The 12,423-nt window shown below is 40.1% G+C and overlaps 1 protein-coding gene across 1 annotated transcript; it reads right to left on the reverse strand.

Moving 5' to 3' along the window:
- Positions 1–363: 363 nt before the first annotated feature.
- LOC104274903 (F-box/LRR-repeat protein 4-like) lies at positions 364–9,024 on the reverse strand. Its single transcript, XM_009870671.1, has 2 exons — positions 8,738–9,024; positions 364–668 (listed from the first exon to the last, which is right to left on the reverse strand). Exons 1-2 carry the CDS (start codon positions 9,018–9,020, stop codon positions 505–507), a joined length of 447 nt encoding a protein of 148 aa, XP_009868973.1. The 5' UTR covers positions 9,021–9,024; the 3' UTR covers positions 364–504.
- Positions 9,025–12,423: the final 3,399 nt, after the last annotated feature.

Here is a 12,423-nt window from a genome sequence, read left to right on the forward strand (position 1 = left end):
TAATTATAGGCCAGATCATAAAATCTTATGCTGCAGGCCAAACTAGAATGTTACAGTCCTGGCGTAAGTATATACAAATGCATCTCTATACATTTACATATACACACACAAAGACTTGTACATAAGAAGGAAGCACCTGTCTTTGCCTTACCACTAATACTGAACTTCTGCTTTCACCTGGGTATTAACATAGCTTATTGTGTGTAACACTCTATAAAGGGACATTTAAGAAGACATTTATTCATTTTCTTCTCATTAAAGCCACACACATGGCTGGTATTGAAAAACATGCAGTGCCATCAACACAGAATAAAACAATCCTTAGGAACAATATCAATTCTTTAATAAATGCCTAATGTAATTAAATGTATTTTACCCATTTGTGTAGGTAATTAATAATTTCCACTTTTTCAGAGGGGATTCACGTTCTTCTTTAAAAAAGTCAGCACAAATTCACAGGAAACAACTCTGTCAAACGAATTTCACAGTACCACATGTAGCGAGTTACTGGGTGAAACTCTTTTTAATGAATACATTAGGAAAGTTGTCATTCAGTTCTAGGACAACTCTATTATCAATCTGTGAACAGAAGGACACATCAAGTAAAGAAAGATCTTTACAAGACTCCAGCAATTTTCTTAATGATGCAGGGCTTACCATCCTCGTCCCTGTTCAAAAACAAGAAAAAGAAATAACACAGAATGTAAAGTTACTGAGAACATTTTTTTCAAAGCTGCTAATACCATGTCATAAAAAAATTGCTACTATAACACAATTTTTATTCAGCTTATTTCAATTAGACTTCAAATGAAAAGCTTCTCAGAGACAGTGCAGATTTTTTACCTTCAAGAAGCTCACTGTATTTTCTTAACTGCTTAAGGAACTTCATCATTTTCTACTGGAAGGCAACTTTACAACTTCAAGGGGAACCTCTAACTACAGGAGCCAAGTACCCAAAGCTGCAAGACCTCTCAGTGACCAGATGGTGGGCTTTGGTGGCGAGCAGCACCATATGCTACGCTCATGCTCTCATGACTCTCTCACTGACCAGCAGAGCTCAGAAGCTATTTGGGCTCCTCCAGTTCCAAACACACAAGCAAGGCTTCTAGGACTCCAGAATAAATGTGAGCGTTGTGAACGTGCAAGGGCAGCTGTTCAAGAGACTATCAGTCATAGAATCACAGAACGTGTTGGGCTGGAAGGGACCTTTAAAGGTCATCTAGTCCAACCCCTCTGCAGTGAGCAGGGACATCTTTAACTAGATCAGGTTGCTCAGAGTCCCATCAAGTCTGACCTTGAATGTCTCCAGGGATGGAAGGCCTCCATCACCTCCCTCTATACTAACTGTAACAGAAAACACACTATTTACCCCTGCTGAAAACATGGCCACTGTGACTGAACTCCTATGTGTCACACAGGGTCCGATCAAGCATGGGACTCAGTCAGAAACCAGGTAAGGAAGTGTTTGTGAGCATGCATCCGCACACGCCTTGCATGGAAATCTAGTCAGCACACTCAGCGATGCTTAGCACACGACTCAGCTGACCGAGCTCTGGGGCAGGGCTCAGTTTCCTGAACCCTTGGGGTTCCTCACATCATGCAGGACGCCCACACAGAGCCTGCCAACAGGGCACAGGACCCAGAGGAGGAGGTCCGCGCCTTGCTGGAAAGGCTGGAAGCCAGGCAGGTTACTCTGGGAAAGTGAACCAAGCCTGGATGTCTACTGTGGGTTGAATTGCTGAGCAAGCTCTCCTGGCTCTAAAAAGAGTTTATACATCCAGTACGACTGCAGACACTTCAACTTAGGCAGCTCTATCTTGAGCTGACCTGCCCCTCAAAAGCGTCCCAGGATCTTGTCTACGGTCAGGGCTAATAACACAGACGACAAAAGAGAGAAGAAAGGAGAAGAAAAAATAAGAAAAGAGGGAAGAAATGGGAGAAGAAAGAAGAAAAAAATAAGAAAAAAAAAGAAGAAAAAAGAAAAAAAAAGAAAAAAGAGAGAGAATAGACTTTTAAAGTAGCTTTTCACTAGTGGATCTTCTCAACTTCAAGAATTTTCAAGTTTAGGGATTTCTGAAGCCTCCTTCCATGAACTTTATACTTTTTCTGAACTTTATACTTGTAGCCTGTTCACAAGTTCTACAGTTGAACTACGCAACATTGAGGAAAAAAAAAGAAAAAAAAAATCAGCCTATTAAGTGTAATAATTAAGGTGCAATGACTCATGAAGAAGCAGTGAAAGATCATTCCCAGTTCCCTATTTCCACATCATCCATAATTCTACGGATATCTCTCCTCTTCCCTCAAGGCCGTACGTTTTCCAGACTCTTTAGCATCTCAGATGACCCCTGTTGTCTTGTTTTTACATTAATTTACTGCTTTTGAAATTAGATGAACAGAACTATACAGTACACTGAGCACAAAGTCAGTAACTGTACAATGAGGTCTTACGGTGTTTTTTCCATTTCTTTCCTAAGAAATCCTAACCTTCTCTTTGCCTGCTGAAATGGTGCTAAGCAATGAGCTGATGTTTTCTAAAAATTGCCCGCAGGATCTCTTTCCTACAGAACAGTAGCAAATACAACATCACCCACACATATACTTAGTTATTTTGCCTCATGCAATTTTTTTCACACTTGTTGGAACAGTTTTCCTCCTTCTTTATCATGTTTACTAAGTATTGTAAAATCATTCTACAATTTTTCAGCGTTAAATTCTTCAGCTTAAGACTTTTCTACTCTGAATACCTGTGCATTACCCTGGTACAGCACTATTCAACCCCTTTGCCTGCACTACTGATAAGTCAATCAAGTACAGACCCTTGGTGACCACCATAGTGATACAACTTTGCTTTGAGAAGAGACACGTTCTTGTCTCTGTTGTCTTTGAAACACTCATAATCCAGGAGAAGACAGCTAAGTTACAAAAGCAGAACAACCTTGGCTAAAGCTTTCAAAAATTCAGTCCTCTATGGACTGGATCAGCAAGAGCTCCAAGGAATTCTAAAAGACTGGACAGGTATAACTAGGCTACCCTCACAAGGCTGCAGCTCTCCTTTAGAATATCGTAATGGCCTTCACATGCACTGACTGACTGACTTTCTTATGGCTGCAACTGGTTTACACAGAGCAAAGGACATCCTTACTGGTTTGTAGCTTCTACCCTGCACCCTTTACAGAAGATTGTGCCATGCTTGTAACCCTTCACTCTTCTAGTGCTGAGGCATTCAGGTGACATACCAGAAATAAGATTTCCACAGGCCTGTATTTGAGCTCATTTAGAACCGCTGCATAAATACCATTTAGTCCTAACAATTTATTATTGTTCAATGGATTGATTTTTTCAAAAGCTTTCTGTATCAGCATTCCAATTTAGGGCAGCTTCTCACGCTGATCTCCTGGGAAGAATGGCTCTGATGGAGCAGCCTGCTTGATCCCCCCTGCCACGAGCACTAATGGACAAAAACCAGTTCTGCAATGGCCTTCTCATACCCCTGTGATCCTTCACATCTGGAGCATCTACCAGCTTCGGTAATTCTCCTTCTAATGTACCTGAAATATAGTTTTAGCCTTTATCTTCAGCAAATTGTTCCTTAATATCTCATACTGCCTTACTGTGATTTTTGTTTCACTTTCTAGAGTTTATCTTCCTATTTACCTTCTCTGAACAGGACACATTTTCAGAAAGACACCTCTTAGGTTTTAGCAGCTTTCTGTACTCATCTGCATAAGCAAAGGTGTATCTAAGCACAGTCTTCACGGTAGGCTCTCAGATTAGTTACTTTAAGACGTCATTTAACATCACCAGAAAACAGGCTTTCTATCATGCCCACAGCTCACCTACAAGGAAGTAATGAAAGCTTGTCATTATTATTGTGATTTTTAACTCCCTTATATCATTACACAACCACTGTCACAACAACCGCCTGGTTGTTGGTGTAACAGTCCCTATGGCCATACACAGAAATCCTGTAATAAACCTTAGTTATTCACTTCATTTAACCATAAATTTTACCTTAGTACCACTGTCCTACCATCAACATCCACTCTACCATTCCAGCTGAAACTCTAGGAACAACACAGGATGCTCCTCATCATTTTTTCTACCAAGCCTTAGAATTGCTACTGCATCAGCACCTTCACTTAAAACCACTCTCATTTACACACTACAGCTTTTACGCTTCAGGATCCATATATGGGTTTCTACAAAAATGCTAGATCTAGATGCCTAGCCACAGATTTTGCTGTGTAGGATGCTCTTCGTTCCTTCCTACCTGAACTTTTGACAGTTCTCCTACTGTTTCATCTAAGACTAAGATTTTTAATAGATTTGTAACTAAGTAGGTCATTCTAAATTGCCTGCTTTACCGCATCTGTTTCTTTCTTCCTCCTCTGAGTTAAAATTTTATGTCAGGAAAAGCTAAAAAGGCCAGCAGTCTGTTTGGGGTTTGGTTATTCACACCATGGCATAGGCAAACATCATTCGCAGTCTTACTTTTATTTATATAATGTACAGTTAGTGATGTACCTTCCTTAAAAGCACATTCAAAAACATTTCAGAAGTATAATACAGCATATTTTTCTTTGCTTTTGAAAGACTGGCAACCTATCTTGCTAGTTACATATACAGTGCATTTTTCTGGAGTCTGGAGGCTTTCGGACCTGTGTTATTTACTACAACTTTTCCTACATGGACTAACCAGCCATTTCTCATACTACATACATAACCGATATACTAAAATCTGCTATTTACTTTTGTTATTCAGTTTAGTCTCTGGAAAAATTCTCTGGTAGTGCCTTTGTAAAAGGCACTTCTGAGTAATGATTTCTTTGCTAGAACAATTATGTTTATTAGCTGTAAATGACTGAATTTATATCTGCCATATATCCAAATTTTCAAATTCTAGAGCTGCTCAGGAGACCTCTGTATGTTGTCTGTAAAAACGGCCAGAGCCCCCATTTCTAGGGCAACGGATACTACTACGCACTAAGTAATATTTAAGAGCAGAGACCCTGAAAATAACTAACATAATATTCATTCAAGCGTTCTTACTTTTTCCTCTCCTCTTCTAGACCAGTCAGATTAGGTTTTTGTTCTTTATTTGATCTATTGCACACAACCCAAATTCTAAAATTTAACATGCTACACATTTTCATGTTTGAATTGACTAACTATGTGTTGATGCTCTCAAGATAAAACTGAAAATTCTGACAGCTGGCAAGGGGGCAGCTGAGTTTTCTGTTGCTCAGGAAGGTGTGGGAGGTGTTGGTATGTAGACAGCATTACATGAATTTTGCAGTAACAAGAGTGTCTACTTCTCATTACTCCTTTTCTGCAGGACAGAGGCAGTCAGGGCTTTTGGGGAACAAGGTTAAGACAACGTAATTCTCCATCCTCAACAACAGCTGGTAGCCCCAGAGCAACAGAACTAAGGCTGATACGATGTACAAGAAAAGCTTTTGGCACTGCCAATTCAGGTTGTCATGTGCCTTGTCACATTGCTAAACATCGATTGCAGTCTGAAAACTAGTTTTTCACTACAGGTTTAGAGATGTCCACTTAACTTTTGATAGCACTGCATGATGCATTCCATCACCGCAAAGCTGTCAGGTGATCACAGCTGGATCACTTGACTGCATGTCAGTCAGTGGAAAAGATGTGGGCAGAGAAGGAAATGGTACTTGTAAGCAGGCAGCTCAGTATCTAACGGGGAAAAAGAAAACTCGGAACTAAACCTTCAAGAAGCACACCCTGATGTATTCAGTGACCCATCTACATCGTGCTTCCTCTTCCAAATTGCATTATAATACAGCAAATATGGATCCAAACCCTGATTTATTGAAACAGAAATTTACTTTTTTACACACCACAAACACAGCCACCCTCCACACAATGTTTTACATGGACCAATAAGGTCATGGAGCCTTGAACACTGGCAGTTTTCATCTTCTGTGGAGTTCTCTGATTCTATAACAAGGGAATTGCCAAGCGATAATGGAGATGGCTAAGGAAAGGACAAACAGCTGCAGGACCTACCACCTGAAAACAGCACCTAAGTGTAGATGTAACATTCATTTTGTAACACTTAAACGACACAGAGCTCAACAAGATTTCTTTCAGAGGCTTAGACTCCTCCAATGCTGAAGCTATTGCGGTAATAAATAATCTATAACTGAAACAAGAAGTCTTCCCCGACAAGTTTGTAAGTTCTAACAACTGCAGAGAGAAACTAAAATAGCAGTGTCAACTCTGGTGACTACAGTGCAAGGTAAGACATTCTGAGCCCTACTTAGGTAAGTGCCTGTACACAGCAAATAAACCTCAAGCTTTTGTACAGCTTTGCTGAAGCAAAATAAGTTCCCTTACAGCATGCACTATTAACCTGGCAGCTATACTTCTACATCCTTCACAATGCATGTACAAGCCAGACATTTCCGTACTTGGGAGATGACAAAGGATATAATGAAAGCACCTCTCGTTCATTCACATCACAGAAGAGACCCACTGTTCACGGTTACTCTTGCAAAGCTGAGCACTGACCTCAGGACCCTAACGGCGTCAGACATGTTGTCATGCTCCTTCAAAAGGACAAAACAGCCCAAGCATTTATGTAGCCTGCAGTAACAGGAAGGCCCTACATCAGCCACCAAAAGTTAGAGCACCTACAGAAATTTATGACTTTCTTGGTATTTGTGCACTGTGAAAGACGAGCTCTTTAGTTCAGACAACAGGGACCTCTTGCACTTACAAGGGAACACCCGGCAACTCCACCTCCAGACAACCCAATGTGGTTCTACTTGACAGCTCTCTTTTGACCACAGATTTTCATATTCAGACAAAGAAATGAACATTGTTTCTTTGCTGTTGCCAAAAAAGTTGGGTAACTCCTTCACATATATCATATAACACATATATCATATAACCTTGTACTGACTTGTTTACAGCAGACGACAAGCTTTTTTCTCACCCTATTAAATGTCCCTCTGAAGGAAGAGAGTGAGGCCCGCAAGGTGCATGTTAAGATTTTTGGCAACATCTTGCATATAATTCAGCGGGATATCCCCTGGAGAGTATTTATCTGAACCCAACGCAACATTTCATGGAGAAAGGTTGACTAGTAACCCACTAGACTCAGCAATACCAGTATGCACCAAGGGAATAGGACAAATCCCACTTCCGCATTCATGCGTTGTCTTTCCACAAAACCATCGATAAGATGCCAAATTGAATTCAAATGCTAAAGAAGCGTGGCAACAAACCTTGCAGAGAGGCAACAGAAGTGGCAGACAATCCGTGGGTTTAACACAGCTGAGCCACTTGTGGGGCAGCCTCTGGTGTAGTGAAAATGCGAGACCGCATTGCAGGCAGGCACGACGCCGTCGTAACAGAAACGCATGGAAATGGGCAGTCAGGAGGACACACGTGTTTATGAAAGACTTCAGTCACTAGGCTGTTTGGAAATTTTTTAGGTCGGCATAGGGATAATCTGGCTACAAAACAGATTCTGCATATGCAGAACCCATTTACCTCCTGCAGACATACGCGTTACGTCTCTACAGTTTCTACTAGATGGAGTTAAGTTTTTATCTGTTCATCCTCCTTTGCCATGTTGGTCAGAAGGCAACACTCTCAGCCAGAGATGAGTAAAATCATATTTCATGATAGAAGAGTGTAATAGCTATACTGGAGTGACAATCTGAAGCCATATGGTAATTTTTTTGTAATGAGAAATGCTCATAGTCTTAAACCTGCTTGGAAAATTACCCAGATTGAGGGGTCTCAGTTCTTTCTAGCATTGTTCTCAACCCAAATGTAGTATTTTCATTAAACTTATTAAATATTAAAAGTATACAGTGCAGCTACTTTATTCCCTTTCATTTAAATCCTCTTTTTTCAACTAACCCTCTGAAAATAAGTCAGTAAAAACATGAAGAAATTTCTCCCACATCAGTCTCACAAATATCCTTGTTGTCCTACATTATTTTAAAAAGAAAACCTCACATTCCACCACCACAAAAAAGTCAGTATCATGTAAACCTACATTTCTCAAAGTCCTTACTCAAGAGTCCAAAGCATATTTACTTTAGATTTCTAAAAATATTTTTAATTATAGAAGTTGCAGAAGATCAGAAATTTAAGATTTGCCATGTTTTTTTCCCCTCATCACTTCCTTCCCACCTTAGTGAAGAGCTCATTTTAAGCTTTGCTGTTATACCTTTTCCTTTTTAATGAGTCAAACTCATTTCCCAGTAAAAGTGACAAAGAAATTCACTATTGCTTGGTGTACCTGTATTGTGCAAACCCAGAAATCTATTTGTTGATCACAGACTTGCACTATAAATACACTTTGTCACAAATCACAGAAATAAAACAACAGAAGCAGAAAGAATAAGAAATTGGATCTTCTGGTAGTCAAAGAGAAAGATTTCAGTTTAAAAAAACCTAGTGGTCGTGAAATAGAGTTATTGGAAAAATTTTGCACTTAAATCTCAGTTTAAGCAATTCATTCTAAGCAGTCAAGTTACATGGCTGGTATAAATCCACTAGATTCTGAGTCAGAAACTCACTAGAGTGAGTAAAACTTCCCTCTGTTTTTATTTCATGTACTAAACCATAATATTAAGAAACATTTACTTAAAACCTGTCAGGAAGACAGGTTTGTCTTAACGACTCCTTGTTACGTGCAAGGCTTTTGAGACACAGTAAGATAAATACCAATATTCCTACATTTTCTTACCTAATATATCCAGCTGCCGTAAGCGCGTGCAGTTAGCAGCAAGCTCCTCGATGTCTGTGTCACACACGGACCTGTTGGCCGTAAGAAAGAGCTTTTGCAAATTCGGGAGTTTACGTGCAAGGTTTGTGAAACAGCCTGTACTGCTCTGTAACGTAGGGCACCAGCCAAGATCAAGTTCTTCCAAAAGCTGGCAGCCTGAAGCTAATTCTGCTATTCCACTTTCAGTTATGTTTTTACATCTCCACAAATCCAGACTGCGAAGCTTTTTGCATTTTGCTCCCATCACGCTTGCTATAAGATCATAGTCTTCAATCTGCAAGGAAAGCAAACACTTTGTCATATGTACCTCCTTCCACACATACATAGGTGTTTCAAGATTTGCTTGCTAACACACCTACAGATCTGTCTTAAGCTTTTGTCATTTCTAAAGAGCTCTGAAATTTTTTCGACGTAGAGTACAAGGTCTGCTTTCACAAAAGACAAAATCAAAATAAATTTCTCTTAATCCCCAGACATAGGTGCTTTTAAATTCACTTAATACTAAGGATCAGTGAAAATGCAGTGAGAAGTTTATTTTCTTTGAAAAGCTTTTTTTCACAGTTGTTTTTCCTTTAAAAGATGACTAAATCTGTTTTTATGACGACAGGCACTGCAACCATAAGCACATGCACATTTAAGAATGTGCTCATTTCTGTTCTACGTTGATCAGTTGCTGCATCTCCTTATGGCAGTCTTATTAGCTCCCTTGGGCAAGCCAAAGGGACTGAAACAGGGTCCCACTACACAGGCAGACGAAACGAAATCCATCATCAAAAACCATAGGAAGACAAGGACTGTTGGAAAAATGCAGTCATGTTGCCTTCCTCCTCTGCCCATGGGTTAAAACAGGGAAGGATAAGCCAATCGAATCCAACACATTCCATGTTTCTATGAATTCTGCTTTTTCACTTGCTTCTTGAACGATGAGGAAGGTCAGTTAAGTCTCCCTGATGAGTGACCTGGCAAGTCACAACCACTCTACACACAGCTCTGGCACACACAAGCAACACAGCCCAGATGAATGCCCTGCAGGAATTGCTGCTGTCCCTGTATCATCTTTCTTTTAATCAATGAGTGTGCCCAGCAAGTCTATAGCTCAAACGGCTTTTGCTGAAAATATTTTGCTTGTGGTTATCATTGTGGGGTCTGACACAAGCATTAATCTGCTAGGAATGATGATCTGGTCTAATAAAAATAATTCAGTCTTGGTTATTAGTTTTGGAAAGAAAAAGTGATTATGCATATAAAGAGTGCTGGAATTTTTAGGAAGAGGCTGAAGAACTACAAGAAAGCGTACAGGCTATGTTTTAGGCCTACTGAACTAATACATAACCCTTAAGTATATGACTAAGTTGCACTCATCTTCAACCTTTCAAAAAAGTATATATAAAATGCCTCTATATAACATGCCTTTGTGAAATGTAAACCCAGACTGAGTTGGAAACACATACGCACGCCCCACCTTGAGTGGTGTAAGTACTCACCATGACGCAGCTGCCCAGGCTGAGGTGCTGCAGCTCTGAGCAGAAGTTCAGAATACTGAGCAGGGCTGTTTGCTGCCACGGGGGAACACATCAGAAGGAAACATGGAAAGTGAAACAAAGGGAAGAGGTCAATTAGACATTAAAGGCTGTCACTGCATTTCCTGAAATACAGCTCAAAACTCTGTTACAGGCACCACAAATGCCACTTAATGAGTCCCTGGGTACTCCACCCATTGATTGGCTTAAAGCAACAGTGATCGTTACAAACCTTCATGCAAGTCACTTTGGATGTGGTTTTGCATTGCCCTGAAGATACCCACATACCCATCACCTATCCGCACATTTCCCGCGGGAGGGCTGCTGAAGAAGTGTGGCAAGTTCAAACAACAGGCAAGGCTGGCCTGAAAAACAGGGGGCTGGTGCCAGATGAGGGGAACAGCAGAGGCTCTGACATTCGCTGATCGGCTGTAGCCTGATGGAACTGCCAATAGAGCCACGCAGCATCAGAACCGAGCTGGTGACTTTAATGTCAAAGGAGCCTCCGTGCTGACAAGGATGCTGACAACCATCGAGCACCTGTCACTTCTAGCCCGCAAACTGAAACAGATATAATGTGTATTTTACAGGCACATTCCTGCCATTTCACGTGGACGGTCTTTCCAGAAAGTGCCGCACATGAAATTGGACTGGAACGTCAGATGCATCTTACAAAATGTAAAGTACGCGGCTGTTCTGTTCCACAACAAGGGTTTTAATCTGTGTTTCTAAGATACAGAAAAGACTTTTCTGCACTGTTTGTAGCCATATTTTGTTTTGCAGTTGGAAATACACACAGTGCGAAAAAGAACGTAGCCTGCGATTCACATCGCAAATAGCTGTGCATTATGCTTAAAACATTCATCCCTTTGGTAGCACTTTGTAAGTATGAGCTTGAAAATGGGAGTAAGTTTCACAGCATATTAACAATAGAAGTCTGTGGACTTCTAAAGGACATACAACAGTTTCTAGCAGAAAAAAATCCAAGCAATATACATGGGACAGAATAATCTATTGCTAATAAGTGAAATTCCTACAAGAACACTAGTCACAATATTTGTACGCGTGGGCAGTATATTTTACATTCTTTTAAAAAATATAAATTTACTTGTTTTCAGAAAGTTTACAGTTAAATGCTTTTCTTAGTTTCCTCAGTTTGTTATATTCTAATGAAATTTGGCAGGAACGTGATCCTTTGTCACATCACGTTGAAGAAATATCTGATTCCTTGAACCGAATGGCTGGGAAATATAGAAGAGGGATATAGCATGGGGTATTCACGGAGACCATTTCAGATATCTAATCTAGGTGTCTCCAGTGAGCAACTAGAAACACCCAGCACTTTTATGAAGCCTCAACTTCCAATTTGGTGTTCTAAGATTTTGATTTCTCAAAGGCAGCTTAAAAGTAGATGCTATGAGTAAGCCTTCTACACACATCTTTGCACAGGTCTTACAAAGTCACTGTCCACTTGCTTGCTTTGCTTTCATCCACATTTTTAAAGAAAAGCACAGCTAGGGAATTAAATATACGAGTATTTAAAGGTTATTACTAAAGACATCACACCTAAGAACACTTTAAAACTAGCAAATGTGTAAATATCCAGTAAGTTTTAAGTAACACACTTATTAAGTAAATGATTCATTTGGATCATTAAACCTGAAAGAAGTAATGCCAAGACAATGAGACATAGTCTTTACTACTGAACTCAGTGAGAACTTTGAGCTTTAGAATCTACTTAGGTGCACAAATTAAAAGCAAAGTCCCCAAATTCCTCTCTACAAATCTTAAATATGAGAGCTAAGTAAGAGTCTCTGCACATATAGTGCTAAACAGTGTTTCTGCAGGTGTTCAGGTGACTCCACAGGAAAGCTGAGTATCTTGCTCCATTCAACCATGTGTTTTAGTAATGGTTTCCAGACTGAAATTCAAACACTGGCCTAAAAGAATGAAAAGTAGAGATATCCTTCCTTAATGACACAAACAGTGCAAAAGTGAGTAGTCACTGAATAGCTCAGAATCACAGAATCATTGAGGCTGGAAAAGACCTCTGAGATCATCAAGTCCAGCCCATGACTCAACACCACCACAATGGTTAGACCATGGTACTGAGTGCCACATCCAGCC

The sequence above is a fragment of the Apaloderma vittatum genome, unplaced genomic scaffold (assembly GCF_000703405.1).
Source record: "Apaloderma vittatum isolate BGI_N311 unplaced genomic scaffold, ASM70340v1 scaffold39275, whole genome shotgun sequence".
Classification (NCBI taxonomy): Eukaryota; Metazoa; Chordata; class Aves; order Trogoniformes; family Trogonidae; genus Apaloderma; species Apaloderma vittatum.